The 20,669-nt window shown below is 34.3% G+C and overlaps 1 protein-coding gene across 1 annotated transcript in view; it reads left to right on the forward strand.

The window, feature by feature from the left end:
* Exoc6b (exocyst complex component 6B) overlaps positions 1–20,669 on the forward strand; it is a 457,316-nt gene that overhangs the window by 167,445 nt on the left and 269,202 nt on the right. Inside the window, exon 8 of the mRNA XM_090336705.1 lies at positions 11,468–11,536. Within this exon, the coding sequence (XP_090192831.1) occupies positions 11,468–11,536 (69 nt within the window). The remainder of the gene's footprint in view (positions 1–11,467; positions 11,537–20,669) is intronic.

A 20,669-nucleotide genomic window follows, 5' to 3' on the forward strand; every position in this document is an offset into this window, starting at 1 on the left:
GCTTATAAATAATTGAGAATCAGTGGCTCTCATGCCATGTACATGTTAGGGTAGAATGTGTGTTAAATGAATGTTGTTGAATGAATAAATGGTTCATATCAGTATAGCCCTTCGAATTTTGATTCCTCTTTTGAAATGCACAATTAACAGAAAAGAATTGCTAACTTAAATACCAATAACATGTAACAGAAAACTTTTAGTGGTGTTTTGATTATGATACTGTTCTAATTTTGAGATAATTGTATTAATGTGCTAGTGTTCTAATAATAACATACTTGCAGACCCAGAGGATTAAACAACAGAAATTAAAATTTCACAGGAAGGACCAGAAGTCAAAGATCAAGATTCTGACATGGTTGAGTTTTCCTGAGATGTAGCTAAATTTTACAGGTGACTGCCTTCTAGCCATCTCCTTACACAGCTTTTATCTTTGTGTATACAAAGATACTGTCTTTTATAAGGACATTAGTCTTTTGGATTACAGTTCTACCGTCATGATCTCATTTAATCCTAACTACCTCCTTAAAAGCCCTGTTTCCAACTATGGTCACAATGAGGGATGAAAATTTTGGGAAGAACACCATTTAGCTCACATAAAGTATTAAAATTTGTAGTTAGAAGTACAAGTTCTGTATGCTTTGTGCTTTTGCACAAAATCATATGAATTTGCTTTTTTCTTCTCACATATAAAATAATGATACTAATTTAAAAACAGTAAAACTGTGGCTGTTTGATTTGAATTTTGAGGTGTTTATTGTAAAACTTTCTATTGTCAGGTAGGTAATAGGAAGTAAGCAATAGTGAAACAAGTTAGCAAGTTAAAGTGAAATAAAGGATACCATTAGAAAATCTGAGATGAATGGATTATGAGGATGAACTGTTTATTTTGTCTCACAGTTTTAGAGGTTTTATTCCATGTCAAACTGGCTCCATTAGTTTTGGTCCTGTGGGAGGCAGGATATAATGGTGGGGAGTGAATGGTAGAGCATACTGTATTTACCTCCTGAGAGAATGTGGTAGAAGAAGGGAGAAAAAGGGAAGGAGGGATGGGAAAAGGAAGAGGAAGAGACAGAGCAAGAGGAAGTAGAGGAGGAGGAAAGAGGAAGAGGAAAAAGAAAAAGATAGGGAAGAAGAGAGGGGCAAAAGTCCTAATGTTCCTTTTAAGAACATATCTCTATGACTGAATTTCCTCTTTCTTGGCCTCAACTTCTCCTAAATGTTCTACCATGAAATAGTGTCATTGATGAGGTTTCTAGGAGATAGAGCAATTATCAACATTTAAAAGACAATAAAATGTACATAAAAGTCTAGGTTTCCAGTTTAGTCTATTTCTTTGCATGTAAGTATTAGACTGACCCTTAGTATCAAGATGGCCACCGAAAGTGTGTTTTCTCAATAAGCTGCATCACTGTTGCATCCACATACTGGTAATTTGCCATTTAGCTTTACCTTTATGTCGTTTTTGAGGGAAATATATTGTTTATATTGGGTCCTAATCCAAAAATGGCACAAAAGGAAGGTAAACTGACAGTCCTTCAGAATGTATAGTAGCTCTAGATACATCATTTACAAATATGTTGAGAGTTCAACTTAAAAGTGTGTCCATGTCTTTCTTTCTTGCCTGCCCACCCGCCTGCCCTCCTTTCCCTCCCTCCCTCCCTCCCTCCCTCCCTCCCTCCCTCCCTCCCTCCCTCCCTTCCTTCCCTCCCTCCCTCCCTCCCTCCCTCCCTCCCTCCCTCCCTCCCTCCCTCCCTCCCTCTCTCCCTCCTTCCTTCCTTCCTTTTTTTTTTTTTTTTTGCCAGTCCTGCGGCTTGAACTCAGGCCTGAGCACTGTCCTTGGGCTTTCCCCAGGCTAGCTTACATTGATTTATGGTCTTCTAAATTAATTTTATTGTGGTGGTATTATAAAAATAGTGTTATTTTGAAATTATTTGCCTCAATTATAAGCTTCTAAACATTTTTCATTTTTTTCTTTATGTTTTCATTGTTTACTAAAACTCTTTCTCCCTGTGCTAAATGATTAATAAGTTCAATCTTGGAATGTACTCCTTTGCCCTCTTCTTCTTGTCTAAAATATCCTATACTACTTTTCTCAGAAAAATCAACTTCATTTTACCTTAAAAAATTTTTGGCTGGGAATGTAGCTCAGTGGAAGAGCAATGGTCTAGCACACAGAAATACCTGGATTGGATCCCTGGCACTGCAGAAAATTATATTTCTTTCTTTTGAAAAATTTGAGGTCTTTAGAAAAGTTACTTATATGGTACCCAAATGCCTATTATTTAAATGTTTTTGTTTCTTTTAAAATTTATATGGAAAGAATCAGGAATACACACAGCTTCTGGTTATGAATGATTGCAGCTATTTCCTCTCCTCAAACGGAGCCATTTCAAAGGAAATGTCATCAAATTTGAACTTTATTATACTCTTGAGAATTGTGCCTTTTTAGTGGCACCATAATAAAAATGGGTGGCACTGAGGGAATTTGACATTGACAAAACTATCAGTATAGAAGGAAAATGTAAATTTTCCTGTTGTCTCTGCATTTATAGATTTTTTTCCATTAATTTTTTTCTTGCAAATGACTACGGACAGGTATCATAAGTTGCTTTTACTTTTTAGTGTATATTTAGTCTGCTTAGGATTATTTTTAGGGTTCTTATATCCTTAATGGTTTCATTTTTTGAAAATATAAGATGTGAACAAAGCAACACAGCAACACTATGTAAGAATATGTAGTGTGAAATCCTATTCTCATCCTTATCCTTCCTTGCTGTTGCTACTGTCTTTCTAAGTAATCATTTTTATTATTATTATTTTCATTTTTATTATTTTGTGTCTGTCTGTCTGTCTGTCTGTCTGTCTGTTTCTCCCTCCCTCCCTCCCTTCCTCCCTTCCTCACTTCCTCCCTCCCTCCCTCCCTCAGTTCCTGACTCATGATTCTTTTAAAAAATATGATTAATAGAATAATGCATGTATCATTTTTTTACTTGTTTTCTAACCTGAGAATTCATTCCCATTCATCTCATAGAAATCCTTATTATATTTTTACTACCAAATAGGACTTCATTATTTAGAGTATCATAGTTTATTCAGCAAATCTGTATATGGGTATATAGTGATTGCCACATCACCTACCAATTCTACTCATATATACCAGTTCTAAGTATATATTGTCAAAACTAGAAGCAACCCAAATATCTTCAGTGGGTAAAGGGATAAATGAACTTCAGTCTATCTGTAATTGATATGTCACTCAGAAATAAAAAGGAGTGAATACAGTTACATGAAATAAATAGTGTAGACAAACCTGAAATGAATTATGTATAATGAAAGAAGCCAGAATTAAAGGGTACATATTGCATGGGTACATAATTCTCCTAAAAAGACAAAAGTCCAGAGACAGAAAATGAACCAGTGTTTGCCAAAGGCCAGGCATCTGGTAACAATTTAACTACAAAGAGGCATGAGGGAATTTTGGAGGGGTGGTAGAGCTATTTCTTTTTATCTCATGATGATGAGTATAGTACTATATGCATTTATAAGAGTTTAAAATATTGTTCATAAGCTGCGCGCAGTGGCTCAGGCCTGTAATCCTAGCCACTCAGGAGGCTGAGATCTGAGATCTTGGTTCAAAGCCAGCCTGGGCACTAAAGTCTGTGGGACTCTTACCTCTAGTTAACTACTAGAAAACCAGAAGTGGTGCTGTGGATCCAGGGTAGGGTGGTAGCCTTGAGCTGAAGAGCTCAGGAACAGCGCCCATGCCCAGAGTTCAAGTCCAGTGACCAACCAATATATATGTATATTATATAATATATATAATTTCTCAAGAAAAGGTTGAATTTTACCATAAGTAAACCTTTATTAAATAAAAAATTCAGCCAGAGCTGGAGGATTGATTTCCTATATAGTTAGAGATGTATCCTGAGGGTAGGTTTCCAGAACAGGGATTGTTAAGGGATACATGTGTGAATAGTTTTACTATGTTAGTGTCAAATTTCTCTCCCCAAATGTTGTATCATTCTGTTTTGCCCATCACTAACCCAACAATGTATGAGGTGCATAATTTCTTTTTATTTCTGACAGCATTTTAAAGCTTTTAACACCCTCCTAAGCCCAAATAGTTTTCATTTCTATTACTATAAGTAAATTTGGATTTCTATTACTATAAGTAAATTTGGATTTCTATTACTATAAGTAAATTTGGATTGTAAGCTTTTATATTTACTATCATATTCAGTACATTTTCTTTTTGCCTCACAGTTTAGAGTGTTTTAGACTTAAGCCATGTTAAAGACTAATTAGACAATGATTCTGCCAGTGTCAACTTTTGTTTGTTTATTTTTTTATTTTGTCATTTGTGGGGTTTGAACTCAGTCTGGGTGCTGTCCTTGAGCTCTTCAGCTCATGGCCAGTGCTCTACCACTTTGAGCCACAGCAACATTTCCAGTTTTCTGGTGGTTGTTTGTAGATAAGAGTCTAAGGGACTTTCTTGGGCTGGCTTTGAACTGTGATCCTCGGATCCTAGCCTCCTAAATAGTTAGGTGTGAACCATCAGCACCTGGCTCTGTGTTAAGTTTTAAGGGTATAACTTTGGAGGAACTATCCTTTTATTTTGGCCATACATTTATTTATTTTTTTAGAGCAGTGCCCTAGGAAGAAGTAATGATTTCTACCACCCTGTATACCCCCTCCGATCTTTTTCTGCATAGTGGTAAAACTGAAGTAAAATAAATAGTAATCTCTTAAAAGAAGTTCTAATAATTTATGGCAAATTTTCTAGTGTTTAAGATAGCTCAGTGCATTCTTATGTTGTTACAGGCTTTGAATATCTTCATAGTTTTGCTATAGAATCAAAGACCTTCAGTTTGTTGGTATGTGTGTGATATTTAGTCTACCTGTATGAAAGCTTATGTGTGAATGAATTTTATTCTTCTTTTCTCTGAATTTTTGGAAGCAAAGTATTCAGAAAAGAACCTTGGTGAAAAATGTTTGCCAGGTATTTCCTGTCTTCCAGACATAATTTGAGCAGTCTCAATTGTTCCTCTGAATGCAAAGGCCATCCCTCTTCAGGTAATCATTTCTTGTTTTCTCTCTGCTGAAAAATACCTGGTATTTTTCAAATCCAACTAATGCTCAGAAATGAGCACTATATCCCTACATTTATTTATTAATACCAAGAAACTGTTTTCTGTAAAATTCTAATCAGAAGTATTTCCATGGTGGAGAATGGCTGAAATAATTAGTGAGAAACATATCTAAATTCCTTTCAAGCCTCTTGTATTCATTTTGAATGATCCCTCTACTTTGAAAGATTTCTTAAGGGAATAATTAATGTGTTATATCTATTAGAGAGAGATAAAATATATTTGTGCATGTATGTAGCTTTAGGATAGATTTGTAAACAACTGGGCTAGATTGTTCTAATGTATTTGTGTTTTCATATAATGTGTGTATCAGAACACATGGCAATTTGTCATAGTACATTTGGTATTCTTGAGTGTTGGGAAGCAAGCAAATTTTTCTTGTATTTTCTTCCCCTTTTGTAACATTATGCTTACCCATCAGTAAAAGCAAGTACATGTATCAGGTCACTACCCAAGTTTTTTTCAGTCTTCCTTCCTTTTTTTTTTTTTGCCAGTCCTGGGCTTAAGCTCAGGGCCTGAGCACTGTCCTTGGATTTTTCTCAAGGCTAGAGCTCTACCACTTGAGCCTCAGCACCACTTCCGGCTTTTTCTAAATATGTGGTACCAAGGAATCGAACCCGGGTCTTCGTGCATGCTAGGCAAGCACTCTACCACTAGGCCAAACTCCCGGCCCCTCAGTCTTCCTTCTTTAGTGAATCTTTTAAGATAAATAGTAGAAATAGCTACTAAATTTTGACTCTGTTTGGACAAAGAATATGGTAATATTAAACATACAGGCTAAAACATGAATGGTGTCATTTATTTTAAAACCAAAATATCCCTAGTATTGTAATTTATAATAATATTTTTATCCTTAACAGAGAGGAACTTTTTGTCTTCTGTTTCAAGCTTTATTTAAAAAGTAAAAGGTACTGTAAAAATTAGGTTCTGAAGTCTTAGGAATTTTTATAATCAGAAATGTTTGTGTTTCTGACTACCTAAGATTCTTAGGTCTACTTGGAATCTTTAAATCCTTTTTTTTTTAAAGTGGTGTGTCTAAGCTTATTGAGAAGCTATATTTATGAATACCTAATCTAGCCAATATTCAAAAGTCAATTTCTGGGGGCTGGGAGTTTAGCCTAGTAGTAGAGTGCTTGAATGCATAAAGACCCAGGTTCAATTCCTTGGTACCACATACACAGAAAAAAAGCCAGAAGTGGTGCTGTGGCTCAAGTGATAGAGATCTAGCCTCAAGAAAGTCCAAGGACAGTGCTCATGCCCTGAGCTTAGGCCCAGGACTGGCAGAAAAAAAAAAAAAAGCTAATTTCTGAACACCAAGCCCACATTAATTATTTACCCCATGACTACCACGAATCTTTAAATCTTTAGTAAATAGTGTAGTGGTTGTAGTGGTGCTTACAACCACTTCTCAGGTGTCTTTTATTAATCCTAATTATACATTTGTGTTTTTTTTTCTTACTTTATAGTCTCTTCTGTCTCCAGTCTCATTTTGGTCACATATATAGAAGCTTCATGTGGTACTTACATAATTTCTGTTTAACAATACCCCATGAACAAAATTAAGAAGTATTGCTTTGAGGAGTTGTTTATATTTGTCATACAGCTATAACCAAGATATTGAAAAGGACAGATTACCATATTATTGGGATCTTGTGGCTGCACAGTCCTTAATGTGTTCATCAGTGTAGTAGTGGAAGAATATAATTCTTATGCCTCTTCTCCACCCTCTCCCTTCCCGCTAGTGTTGGAGTTTGACTTCAGGGTCTGGGCCCAAGGCTGGCACTTTATCACTTGAGTCATAGCTTTACTTCTTGCCTTTTTGTAGTTAGCTGGAGTTAGAATCTCAGAGATTTTCCTGTACTGGTTGGCTTTGAAAGTGATCTTAAGCTCACAACTTCCTAAAGTAATTGGAAATATAGAAAGAGTCACCTGCCCCTAACCTCTTTATTTTTATTGTAATATATAGAGAGGTTACAGGTGTATTCACCAGATAGTATAGGTGCATTATTTCTTACACATTGATACCCCTTCTCATGTTTTTGTCTCCATTTCTCTCCCTCCACCCTCTCCTAATCATCTTGTTTACTTTAGTTCTTTTAATAGGTTATAAATTTATATATAAAATATTCATGTCATTTATAAGTATTTATGTTATAAATATATGTTATTTTATATTTATTATATATTTATAAAGTAATTTATATATTACTTTAATATATATTATATTGTGCATATAATATAAGTGTAACACACATAAACTCTCCTAACATATAAAATAGCATTCTGTGGCACAGATCTTAATTGTAGAATCTTGACTCTTACATCCTACTGAAAGTGCCAAGCTTTTGGGCAGGCAAAAGGCCCTAATGGTTTCCATTCAGAAACTATATAGGGAATTAGTTAGCTGCTGTCCTTGGTGATGAAATTATTTCATGTGTATTCTTAAGGAAAACAACTAGTTAAAAAACTAAGATAATCTTGCATGTACTGCTTATAGCCACTGTTGGTATCTTCACTCATCTATTTGAACTTCTAGAAAAATACAGACTCTAGTATCTTAATGTCTTGAGTTCCTGACTGCCAGGCAGAGGAAATGTTTAACTATTTTAATCATGTTGCTGTATCTGGGAAAGAAAGCCCTTATGAGAGGAAATGACAAGGTCCTACCACAAAGTTATCTCTTATCAGTTATAGCCTCAGTCGATAATGATTTGTCAAATTTGGACATGGGTAAAATGCAGAGAGCTGTGTTATTTACTTTGGAAAGGAAAAATTAGATGAAGCTGATAAAAGGAGTCATGGCCTTTGTTAGGAGACAGAAACCATTAGAGACAGTCATTGTTAGCTTAGGAAAGTGTCCTTGGACCCCTCCCTTGAGACCAAAGCCTGTTTGAATCATTCTTTGCCACTGGTGGGGAGGGAGTGACAAAGGGGGTGGAAATTGGAAGACAGCCTTGACAGCATTTAAAACAGAGGGCAAAATGAGAACCTTTAAAAACCTATTGCTGTGAGTCAGGGGAGGGGAGGGGAGGGGGACCGCCTTTTGTTCTGAACTCTTCCCCACCCCCCAGTATTTAGATTTTGGGAACTTGGTCTTCTTTCTTTGTGAAAACGTGCAGCATTCCTTCACGTACAGTGTGTGCTGCTCTTCTCTCTGCCTTCCTGTAGATGTAAGTGATTCTTTTTCATTAGTGGAAGCAGAGAAAACACATCTAGCTGGAAGCAACATGAGTCAGTGCATACTTTGCATACCTTTATCCTCACAGAACTTTTCTGGGTCCCTTGTGGGGTGTTCATTCCTAGTGCTTCTCACAGAGGGGAGCGGAGAGGAAGAATGATTTCTAAATATTAGGCTGTTAGGGACTAGAAGTTAAGATTGTGAGCTGAAGCCACATCTTACTCCTTTGTTTTTTTGCCTAAATTTCTTTGTAGTACTTTCAAAGCAGTGAACATGTCCTTGGGAGAACTTAATTAGATGATAGTTCCAGAAGCTAAGAAATAGCAGAGTCAATATTTACCAGAGTGTTGTACTCAGTTTGTAACTGATATGATGATGTCAAGGAGTTTCATAGAGAGAAATTTGTGTATAAATGTTTGTTGGTGATGACAGGAAAGACCTTTGTGGATGCTCTCTTTCCATATATACATACATACATATATATATATATATATAGAGAGAGAGAGAGAGAGAGAGAGAGATCGATATAGATGGATGTATATATGTACATATATACATATATATCTTTTTTGCAAAGTTTACATAAACTAATCATAATCCGATAGTAACCAAATATTTTTCTTTGGTAAGGGCCTATTAGTTTGTTACAGATTTCTAGAGAAATGTCCCTTAATGTGGTTGTTTGTTCTAAGGATGGGGGTGATGTGAAGCACCAAGACTCAGTTTAAAGAATGGCCAGTGGGGCTGGGAGTTTGGCTTAATGGTAGAGTGCTTGCCTAGTATGCATGAAGAGCCGGGTTTGATTCCTCAGTACCACATACATAGAAAAAAGCTGGAAGTGGTGGTGTGGCTTCAGTGGTAGAGCTCTAGTCCTGAGAAGCCCAAAGACAGTGCTCAGGCCTTGAGTTCAAGCCTCAGGACTGGCAAAAAAAAAAAAAAATAATAATGGCCAACAGTAGTTTCCCTTGTGAGAAACTCTTGACATTAACACAAAGTAAAAGAAGAATATATAAAAAAAAAATTAGGATTTCTTTTTATGATCAAAATTGGGAAGATTTCTAAAGCCAATTTGTAAATAAAAATTAGTGACTTAATCCTAAAGAACAGAATTTTCAGTTCCTATACAGAGCGAATCTTTTATAAAAATCGCATTTTCTTCTTATTTATGTTTATATGTATATTTAGTTTTAAGTAGCTTAAATATATTTTATGTAGCTTTTAAAATGTAACCTAAATGCTGTAGTTTTATGGGGTTGAAATATATTTAAAATGATACAGCATATGGAACTTAAATGCTACACACACATACACACACACACACACATACACGGTTATGGGCTTGAACTCTGTTCCTGGGCGCTGTCTCTGAGCTCTTCAGCTCAAGAGTAGCTCTTTACCACTTGAGCCACTCTGCACCACTTCTGGCTTTCTGGTGATTAATTGGAGATAAGATTCTCATGGACTTCTGTGCCCAGGCTAGCTTTGAACCTCGATCCTCAAATCTTAGCCTCCTGACTAACTAGGATTCCTGGTGTGAGCCACCAGCACCCTGTGATATATTTATGGAGCTTAAATACTATATTTAAAATAATTTAAAAATTGTTAGTATAATTTTGTATGTTTTTCTTTTGAATCATGCTTTGCTTAGCTGTAGGCTCAGGTTTTCTTACAAGGTAAAAAAATGCCCCGTTTGTTTAATAAGATAAAATAGACTGTGGTTTTCTGGTAAGATAAGTTTTCTTCAAATGTTCACTTTGCTATAACAAAGGGATAGTCATGAAGATGCTTTAATGTGGTAAGTTTAAATAAGAGTGCCTAAAATGATCAGAAGTCGACTCTTTTAAGTATAATTATTTTTCAGTCATAATGTAAGATCTTGAGCTATTTACTATGTCTTTACATAAAAGTTTATGTTGCGGGCTGGGAGTTTAGCCTAGTGGTAGAGTGCTTGCCTAGCATGCACAAAGACCCAGGTTCGATTCCTTGGTAGCACATATATAGAAAAAAACTGAAAGTAGTGCTGAGGCTCACATGGTAGAGCTCTGGCCTTGAAATAATCCAAGGACAGTGTTCAGACCCTGAGCTCAAGCCCAGGATTGGCAAAAAAAAAAGAAAAAAAAAGTTTATGTTGCTTTGCTTACCTACAGAGTATCTGATTCTGAGATGTTTAAATATAGAAATGTAGTGTGTGTCCTCATGAGTATGAAGCGTATAAGTAGAACAATAAATAAATTGGAACTTTTGAACAGTACTGTAATAATATTGAAGGGAAAAATGAGTAAATATAGTGCTATTGAATTGTAAAATTGGAAAATCATCTTGGTTAGAGAAGCTATGACCTAAAAGAAATGATGATGACCTTATGAAATAAGGCAAACCAACCTTGGAATTAGGAATAAGTGTAACACCATTTAAATGTGCCTCCTGGTTATGTTCTGATGAATCATGCTAGTGTTACCATAAAAAATTGAGCTCTTTCTCTTGATTATTTCTTTGTGTATTTTTCTGTTTATTTATTTAGTTTTATTTGTTCTGTGCAATGTGTTTTTTCAGTATCTCTTTTTATTCTTGTTGAAACTTTATTTACGTAGTTAACAGATAATTTTTTTTGTGAATGTGAGCCAGTCATTTTTTAGTTGAGGAAATCCAGAAGTAGAATGTGACATATTTATTAGTAGGTTGCATAACAGATTAGTTTAAGCTTCAAGACTTGACTCCAGGTCTTCCCTGATTTTTTTCCCTTTTTCTATTTAGTTTAACCAACATATATTATTTACTTTATAATCATCTGGAATTATTTTTAGGTATGACTTTTTTTTAACTCTTTTCTAAAAAGTATCTGCCTTCTAGTATTATTCTGTATGTTGATTGTATAGTGACTTAATTGTTTACTAATTTTTGTGACTTTCAGAACTTGGCTGTTAAGCCATCTAATTCATCTTGTTTGCAAGTTTTGGTGTTCAGAATCAAACTTACTGATCATTGAAACTTACTTTTATGTGTACATACATAAATTTCCCATTTCTGTATTTCCATTTAGAACTGACACTCATGTAAAAAAATACTTCAGTAGGAAGAATGAATACATTTGTTCTTAATAGTTGAAATTAAACTTTTTTTTTTTATAATTTTGTGTTTGCAGGTACCTGGGGCCCAAGATTTGGTAGACTTCTCTCCTGTTTATCGATGTCTACATATATATTCTGTCTTGGTAAGTCTTTACTTGGTTTTGCTTATAAAATATGTGTATTGAATTTGGTTTCATGTATTTGGTAGTGGTTCTGTTTATTATACTAAGTACAAGGAATGAAAACTGGTAATGTTTAAGAAATATAATTTAAGAAAATAATATATTTTGCTATTGCTTACTGAAGCTCTAAACATTTTAAAAATACTTATTTACTTATTTATTGTTATATGAAGTGATAAATAGAGCAGTTACAGCTACATAAGTCAGGTAATGAGTACATTTCTTTTTGGACACTGTCATCCCTTCCCTTCTCTCTTCCAGTGAATATTGTTTTTATACTTACCCTGTAATATGCTGTAGCTAGTGACATTTCTATCACTCATCAAGTGATTAGTAAGTTATCACTAAGCATAGTAACATTCAGATTCATGTTTTAAATCTAATAATGTAGTTACTTAAATTGTTACTCCTATTATACATTAAAATAATATTTGTGAACATTATTTACCTTCTCATTCCTGATTTAATTATTCCTTTTTCATATAAAGCACATGGTAAAAAATGTGAAGTATTTTCTCACTTATTTCAAAGGAGAAAATTCTGCTTTGGGAAATGATCCCTTTCTCCATCTTGATAGCACATCTTCATTTAGATACATAAGTATAAACAGTGAATAAAACAGTTGAACTGCTGTATTAACACACAGTAGAGAACTGAAGTCCATTCAATTTCAATAAAGCTTATATGTTTTTAAACGTGTTCAAGTTTAATGAACATCCATATTTTATTTCTGCATATATTTAAGGTGTTACTTAGTCATTATAGAACACAGGTCTGGGACTTAAGTGGTCTGAATTATTTTGTGATAGAATTTGATTAGTTCTTCCACCTTCTGATGTTTCCCTATCCCCACCTCAAGTTTTTCATTCTATTCCTACCTTTTTTTTTTTTTTTTGCTTTCCCTTCTTCTCTGCCCCTCTGCTCTCATTATAATTCCCCTCAGTTTGATTTTATAAGAAGATGAAGTCAGATATCAATTGAATTTAATAAAGGCTTTTAAAATAATATCTCATGTACAGAGAATTAGGTCATATTTATCTTAGATTTTGATACCTTTATTATTTTTATATGATTCCCTTTCATATTTTATTTTGTTATGTTTTGCTCATTAGTTGTCTATATATAGCTGGTATAATTCTGCTTCAGGTATAGTATTTAATATGGTTATTATATGGTTATGGATAAGGCTTGTGTTCTTGAGAAAAGTGTAACGAATTTTATACATGTATACATTCTTAATTTACTCAAGTAGTGTTGTGCTGTGGGTGTACTTCTATTTTATATTATTTATTTATTATCGTTTATTTTTTCTGTCTGTCCTGGGGCTTGAACTCATGTCTTGAACACTGTTCTTGGGCTTTTCTCAAGGCTAGCGCTCTATCACTTGAGCCACACTACCACTTTAGGCTTTTCTATGGATGTGGTACTGAGAAATCAAACCTAGGTCTTCATGCATGCTAGGCAAGCACTCTACCACTAGGCCAAACTCCTGGCCCATATATTAATTTTTGTTCAGCATTATTTAAAATATTTATTCCTATAGTATGTATATCTAGTTCATTTTCTTTTACTAATGCATGACAGTATCATATTTGCGTTTTAATTGTATATTGGCACATAAATTGCCTTTGTTATCCTGCTAGCATTAGTATTTCCTTATTGATGTGTGTATTTTTGTGGTATATACTCCTATGACTAGAATTGTTGGATTATAAGATTTTTAATGCTTCTTTGATTTTTAATATTTGGTAACGATGGATATTGAATGGAATCTCTGTTTTAAGTTTTATTTCTTAGATTACAGGTAAAATTTGAATCTTATTTGCTAATCATTTAATGTCTACTTTTACTTTTTAATCTTAATTTTTTCATTTTGAAGAATATATACGATTATACTACTGTCTACTTTTAAATCTTAGTGTTTGTATTGGTTATCTTTTTGTTTTTACTTATTCCTTTGGCTGGAAAGAGAAATTTTAGAAATTTCCTATGCCTTGTAGATATTGACAGTTTATAGAGTATTGTAAGTGTCTGTTTCTACCTTGTCACAAAGTTCTAAATTACATTTAGATTTATTTGATTCTAGTGTCATTAAGTCCATTAAATTTATCGTTCATACATTTTGAATTGTATTTAAAAATCCTTTCTATTCCAAGGCCACAGAATATTGTCCTTACTATTTTTCACATTTTACTGAGCTAAATCTTACCATTCATTTGCATTTTCAATATATACTTTTTTGTGCACAAAATAGATTGGAGAGGCAAGGATGCTTAATTCAGTCAAGGATTTATACTTTAAAATGATTACAGTACAATGGGAGAGACATTATATTCTTTGAATGATTGTAACATCCAAGCACTGTATCTTATCCCCAGGTGTATGCTCATTTTTATAAGCTTTGTATAAGTTTTATGATGTAAAAATACACTTGTTTCAAGTGAGAAGTCTATAATAGTGATTCATAAGAGTATTATGTTTGATAATCTAAATAATTTAAGTGCATATTTAGTGGTTTTATGATGTTAGACTAACCTAGGTTCTCATACATGAAATGGGGTAGTTACCTACTTGTGTAGTTATGATGTTTTTCAGGTAGCACCTAACTTAGTCTTTGGCAAGTAAGTGTCCTTTAGGTCAGAGTTACATTATCTCTTGTTAGTGTTTTGACATGGTAATAGTATGACATTTACTAGTCTAGTTTCCTAGTAACATATAAACAAATACATTTTAATTTGTGTAATAGATATGTAGTGCTAAGCTATTTGTAATTCTTTGGCAAAGTAATGGTCCAGAAAAGAGGAACCTTAAGTTGTCATTTGAAAATAAATTTTATATACTAGCATTATATAATATTGAAATATTTTATATTTATAAATTTTCTATAACAATTTGTAATATAATAATTTGTAATTTCTATAATTTGCTATATTATTTGTGTGACAAAACAAGTCTTTCTTCACATTCATGGTGTTCTCTAGTTTTGAAAAAATGTGCACTTCATGGCAGAACTTTGACTCTTTTTTCTGGAATATAAGTTCCTATTTTAGACACTACTATTGGAGATTTACAGGGACTTTGCCAACTATGCTAAAGAATAGACCAGAATTTGTATAACATCTAGTGTTGACTTCGTGGTAAGGAGCTGTAATTTTTCACTTGTGTATTTGTTTCCCTGTTCTCAAATCACTAATTTTTATTACCATATGATAAAGGGTTTCTTCTTATGATACTATAATAGTATCTTTGAATGACTTAGTATAAAATTTTATTTTCTAATATAGTTAGTATCAATGTTCAACCTTAAGCAAAAAGGTTTAGGAACAGAACAATGGAGAGAGAAAAGAAAATAAAAAGTCTTTCTCATTTATTTCCATCCAAATCCTTATCTCTGCTTTTTCTCTCTCAGCTTCTTATAATTTTTTCATCAATCCAGTATATTTATCTACTTTTATATTAGTACTATGAATCTGTATCTCATTGGACCCTCTGACTTGTCTTTGTTGTTCCTTTTTTCCCTTTAATTCTTAATCTTATTATATTCCTTTACAGTATATTGTCTGTTCTGGTCTTACTCTAGGTTCTCCTTGGTGTCTTTTACTATTTTCAGGGTTTTACCCATGTCCCCCTTTTCTTTGTTTCTTGTCTTACTCTGGTCTCTGTGGGCTCAGCATCTTGGTGTCTTTTACTATTTTCAGAGTTTTACCCATTTCCCCCTTCTCTTTGTTTCTTATCTTACTTAAAAGGTAGAAGTGAAAAGAACTATATTTTCATTCCTTAGCTTTCCAGTTTCATCCTAGCCCACTGGGGTTGGGCTATCGCTCAGTGGTAGAGCATGTACTTAGCATTCATGAGACTCTTTAGGCTCAATCTGTTTTTTGCTTCCCTACTCCTGCTCAGTTTGCTTCTAAATTTCCAATGGTCTCAAGCTGTAATAGCATCATCTATCTAGTGAACAGCCAGAAACCCCAACTGTTGTTTTTTTTCTTGCTATCATATTTTTTTAAAGCTTGAAAATGATTTCTCATGAATTAGTTGGGTTCATCTTATCTTCCCGTATCCTAAAACTGAACTTCAGATTTTCGTCAGAATTATAAGAAGTGTCTTAAGTGTTTCCTTAATTTTTACCTGAAACACTTAACTGTTTTCACTAATAGTGTGTCTAATATCCAAATCAGATCGCTTAAAATTAACATGCAAATCAGATCCCTTAAAATTCTCTATAAATAGGTCATTTGTAAAGTAAAACATATAAGTCTAAAAGACCTTCCATGTTTACTGCTTTTTCTACTTTGCTTTTTTGGGGGTGGGGCATCATGGGGCTTGAACTCAGCCTGATTTCTGTCCTTGGGCTTTTTCAAGGCTAGCACTCTACCTCTTGAGCTACAACACCACTTCTGGATTTTCCTATGTACGTGGTACCAAGGAATCAAACCCTGGTCTTCATGCATGCTAGGCGAGCACTCTACCACTAGGCCAAACTGTTGGCCCCTGTACTTTGCTTTTATATAGAGAAATATGACTGGTTCTTTAAATATACAGTGCTCATTTGTACCTCTTTTTCTTTCTTCATGCTAACCATACTTTTTCTATCTTTTAATTTAGTGGTATCTCTCTCTCTCTCTCTCTCTCTCTCTCTCTCTCTCTCTCTCTCTCTCTCTCTCTCTCTGTCTCTCTCTGTCTCTCGCGCGCTCTCTCTCTCTTGCTCTTTCTCGCTCTCTCTCTTGCTCTCTCTATGCTGTGTCCTCCAGAAAATTTTCCTGCATTCAAGGTTGAGCTCAGTGATTTCCTTCTCCTTCATGCTAGCTTAGAACACAGTGTATATCTGTATTAGTGTATACTGTCATATCACCATACTCTTAAATACGTTCTTTTCTGTCATAGATTGTAAGCTCTTTTAGGGCAGGCATATTTATTTTCCTTCATTTTTTTTTACCTTGACACTTATCACTTAGTATTAATAGCATGTAATACTGAATAAATATTTGTTTTTGATTTTGAGAGATAACTACCCTTCTTTGACCTGCAGTGAATTGTAATCTCAGGCTCTGTTATACAATATCAGGGCAGGGACTTATACAAGGGAAAACAGATCTATTGGTGTCCAACGGAAGGATCATAACATAAGTAACAAAAAGTTCTAATATTTGTCATTTACAATAGTGTTTATCTGAACTTTTGGCCTGGAGCATAACAAGGCACACTTTGAATAAACATGGCAATATTTATTATTTTTAGTGAAACCGACCTTCCATTCACCCCCCTTTTATGGCTGTGCTGCTTATAAATTCCCAAAGGATTATTTGAAAAATCCTACTTATATCTGCCAGCCTTATCAGTAGGGCAGGAGTTCACGTATTGTAACAGGAGGTCAGATTTCGGTCATGGTCTTATAGATGGGGCCAAGCACCTGTAAATTCTTCCTTTGGTGACTAAAGTGAAGTACAATATCAAACAGTCAGTGAGACTTTTCTAGGAAGTGCTGAACTTTGACAGGAAGGGCAAACTTTGGAGGGTGGGGTGGGGGGAAGAAAGTGAACAGGGTCAGATAGTGGTTAATTGACTTGGTCCTTGATATTAATAATGCAATGGAAGTATGCAGGGCAAAGGTAGATGCATTTTATAGAATTGTTTTAAACAATTTTGTGATTTAAGTCATCATGTACAATAATAGGAAGGTAAGAAGGAGCAGAAAGTAAAATGCCATCCTTAAAGAAAAAGCTCATCCTTTAAGGAAAAACAGTATGAACTAAATATTTTACTATTAGTGATAGCTCTGACTAACAGTAACTGTGATAGCTCTGACTAACAGTAACTGAAGTTCTTCTGCAATATCTAGTTATTGTATAAGTATTACAGACAACTTTCTAGTGAATACAAAAATGAATCTGTCTTGCATATTTTTAAAACTTAGTGATGTCTACCATTTTTATAGTCTCCAATCCTAGAACCCAGCTCGCTTTGGTAAAGCCTTTGCATGTACTTAATTTCTTCATGCACTGGAATATCCTTCTCAATGTGCTTTTACGTTCATGGCTTATTTATTTTTGAGTATACATCCCATAATAAGCAATGTAGGTAGACTACACTAGAAGACTACACTGGAAGCTTCTAGGTTTTTGATTCTGTTCTTGTAGTACCTTGGTAATGAACTATCTATATCATCTTCATATCATCTCATTAACAGTTTAAATTCCTACATTATAAATGTTGGCAAAATGTATGTGTTTGTGGGTTTTTTAACATGTTTTTATTTTTTTACATGTATTTTAACTAGAAAAAAGTGTTCTAAAAAGTATTCTGACATTTTGGGTCTAGGGTTAGCAATTATGCTGGTGTGTGTGTGTGTGTGTGTGTATTTAAAGTAAGGCACAAATGACCATTACTACATGACTCACAAAGGCCTAGTTTTATTGACTGTTTCTCTGATTACTAAAAGCAACTATAAAAATAGTCCATGATATAAGCATTGTTGTACAGGGACTTACTCTAACAATCACTTACTCTAACAATCACTATTATTTCTTTAAAAAAAAATGTCTTAGGCAAGGAGCTTCTGAGAATTGTGTGAAAAGTTGCTATGGACTTCTTACCCAGACAAAATAGGCATATGTGCAAATAATTTTTTTCTTCTTTAAGCTCAGGGCCTGAGCACTGTCCTTGGATTGTCTCAAGGCTAGAATTCTACCACTTGAGCCTCAGCACCACTTCTGGCTTTTTTCTATGTATATGGTACCGAGGAATCGAACTTGGTTTTCGTGCATGCTAGGCAAGCACTCTACCACTAGGCCAAACTCCTGGCCCTGCAAGTAATTTTTGTACAAGTAAATTTTTTGTTTGTTTGCTGTCAGGGAATCATTATGTACCCCCCTGTGGCCTGGAACCTGTGATCTTCCTTAGTGCTGGATTACAGATTTATGCCACTACACAACATTTCTACATTCAATATTTGATTAGAATTTCAGAGGCTTTCTCCTGTGCCTGAATCTTATCTACAGATGGAGAATGAACTTCCTCTAACGGGAAGGGCAGGCTGAGTTACATTTCAAGTGTCTCTTTGAGTACTCCCTGCAATCAGTGTCCTAACAATTTTCTTCCTACCACTTTGCCTATTTCTTAGATTTGGAAACCTTAGTAAAATCTAAATGCAAAAGCATATTTCAAAGTGACCGTATTTCTGTGTCATCAATCTTTATTCTCATTTCCATTATTATTCCAGTGTGTGTGTGTGTGTGTGTGTGTGTGTGTGTGTGTGTGTGTGATAAGCTGATGACCTCTTTTTCTATTAGGACTAAGTTAATCTTCAAGCCAAGCTAAACAAGTTTTATCCCTTGAATTCTTTACTTAGAAAGGTTCAGAACAGATATTTAGAAATATTTAGGGGAACTGCTAGTAATCAATTAAATTTAGATCTTTGTAATCAATTAAATTTAGAATACTGTACTTACTTGCTTTTTAGGAACTTCACTGTAACTAGAAGTGGACCAGCTGCAGAGCTAATATCTAACCAGTATCTATTCATAATCCTTAATGGCCACTGCAGCAGCCTATGATGGAGTAAGCTGGGTAGAAGTCTTTCTGGACCATGTTTTTCCCACTCTTAATCTGAGGATTTCTACTAGTATGGGCTGTAGTGGCAGCTGGGAGAAACTACAAAAACCATGGTCATGTAATTATAGATAGCAAGGAAAGGATTTTGCAGAGAGGAAAAAGAAACAAAAGTAAATCATTCTAAGTAGCGTATTTTTTAAAGTGTTAAAGGGCAGTTATTAGATCATTTACTATACCTCTGGTGGAAATTCAGGCCAGTAAGAAATATTTACTTGGAAAATTCTAGGTGTTTAGAAATGATGAACAATCATTTTATTTTTTATTTCCAAAAATAGGGGAGGGGAAGAGACAGACAGACAGATGACAGACAGACAGACAGATGGACAGAGACAATATTGTGCCAGTGGTTGTGGAATTTGAAATTGTGAATTCAGGGTCTAGAACTCTAGCATTGCCAGAGGCATCTAACTCAGTGACCCAAATGTTCTGGAAAAGTTTTCTGGAGATGTATTTCTTAGGACTGCTAGACTTAACATTAATCTGTAAAATGTAAATACATAAAATAGAATTCTAGCTGAAACACTACTATCTTACAACATTTGGGTTTTACAGTAGTGATTAATGTATTCTGAGATTTATTTATTTATTTCATTATTTATTTGCCAGTCCTGGGGCTTGAACTCAGGGTCTGGGCACTTTCCTTGGGCTTTCCAAAGCTAGTGCTCTACCACTTGAGCCACTTCTGGCTTCTTCTATGTATGTGGTAGTAAGGAATTGAACCCAGGTCTTCGTGCATGCCAGGCAAGCATTCTACCACTAGGCCAAACTCCCGGCCCCCTGAGATTTTTTTAAAGGTTAAAATTTACTCCAGCAGCCAACATGACATGTCTTACTGATACATTGATAAATGCAAAGATGATCAGATCACCCTCTGTTCTCAAAAAGTTTATACTTTAGTGAAACTTTTTTTTTTTAAGAACTGCTTTGTAAGAGAGCTGGAGAAATAGTATTATAAAAAAATTCATCAAATTTGGTTGAAATACATGGATTTTATTTAGGAAATAAGAGAACATTAAATTTTTAATGGAAAAGCTTTCCTGGGAATAGTAATTTGAATTCATTAGGTACTGTTTTCAAATCTCTTGGGATAGCATTGGTTTTCAGGTATTAATATACTTACAATTTACTTTTAAGAACGTCAGGTGAATGATATTTAAAAGCTGGCATTTATATACTCCCTTTTGTTTCTTTTAATTTTTAATATTTTAAATAGGATATGATTATATATATAATTGGAAACTTTTTAGAAAAAAGTTACTGTTGCTAAATTAGGCATGCCAACTTAAGTCTGTATGGATTTTTTTGGTTATTTTTATAATTACCATAATATTTTAATTTGAGAATGAATTTTATTTCCTTCTTCAGAATATTAATGTACTTTTCCATGGTAGCTAAGACAAATAAAAATTATACCTTTAAGGAGTCAGCATGACTGTTAGAAACAAAGCTTTCTGGTTTGTTTCTTCGGTGATCTTGATTACTG

Source organism: Megascapheus bottae, chromosome 7 (assembly GCF_031878675.1).
Source record: "Megascapheus bottae isolate mThoBot1 chromosome 7, mThoBot2.hap1, whole genome shotgun sequence".
NCBI classification, from domain to species: Eukaryota; Metazoa; Chordata; class Mammalia; order Rodentia; family Geomyidae; genus Megascapheus; species Megascapheus bottae.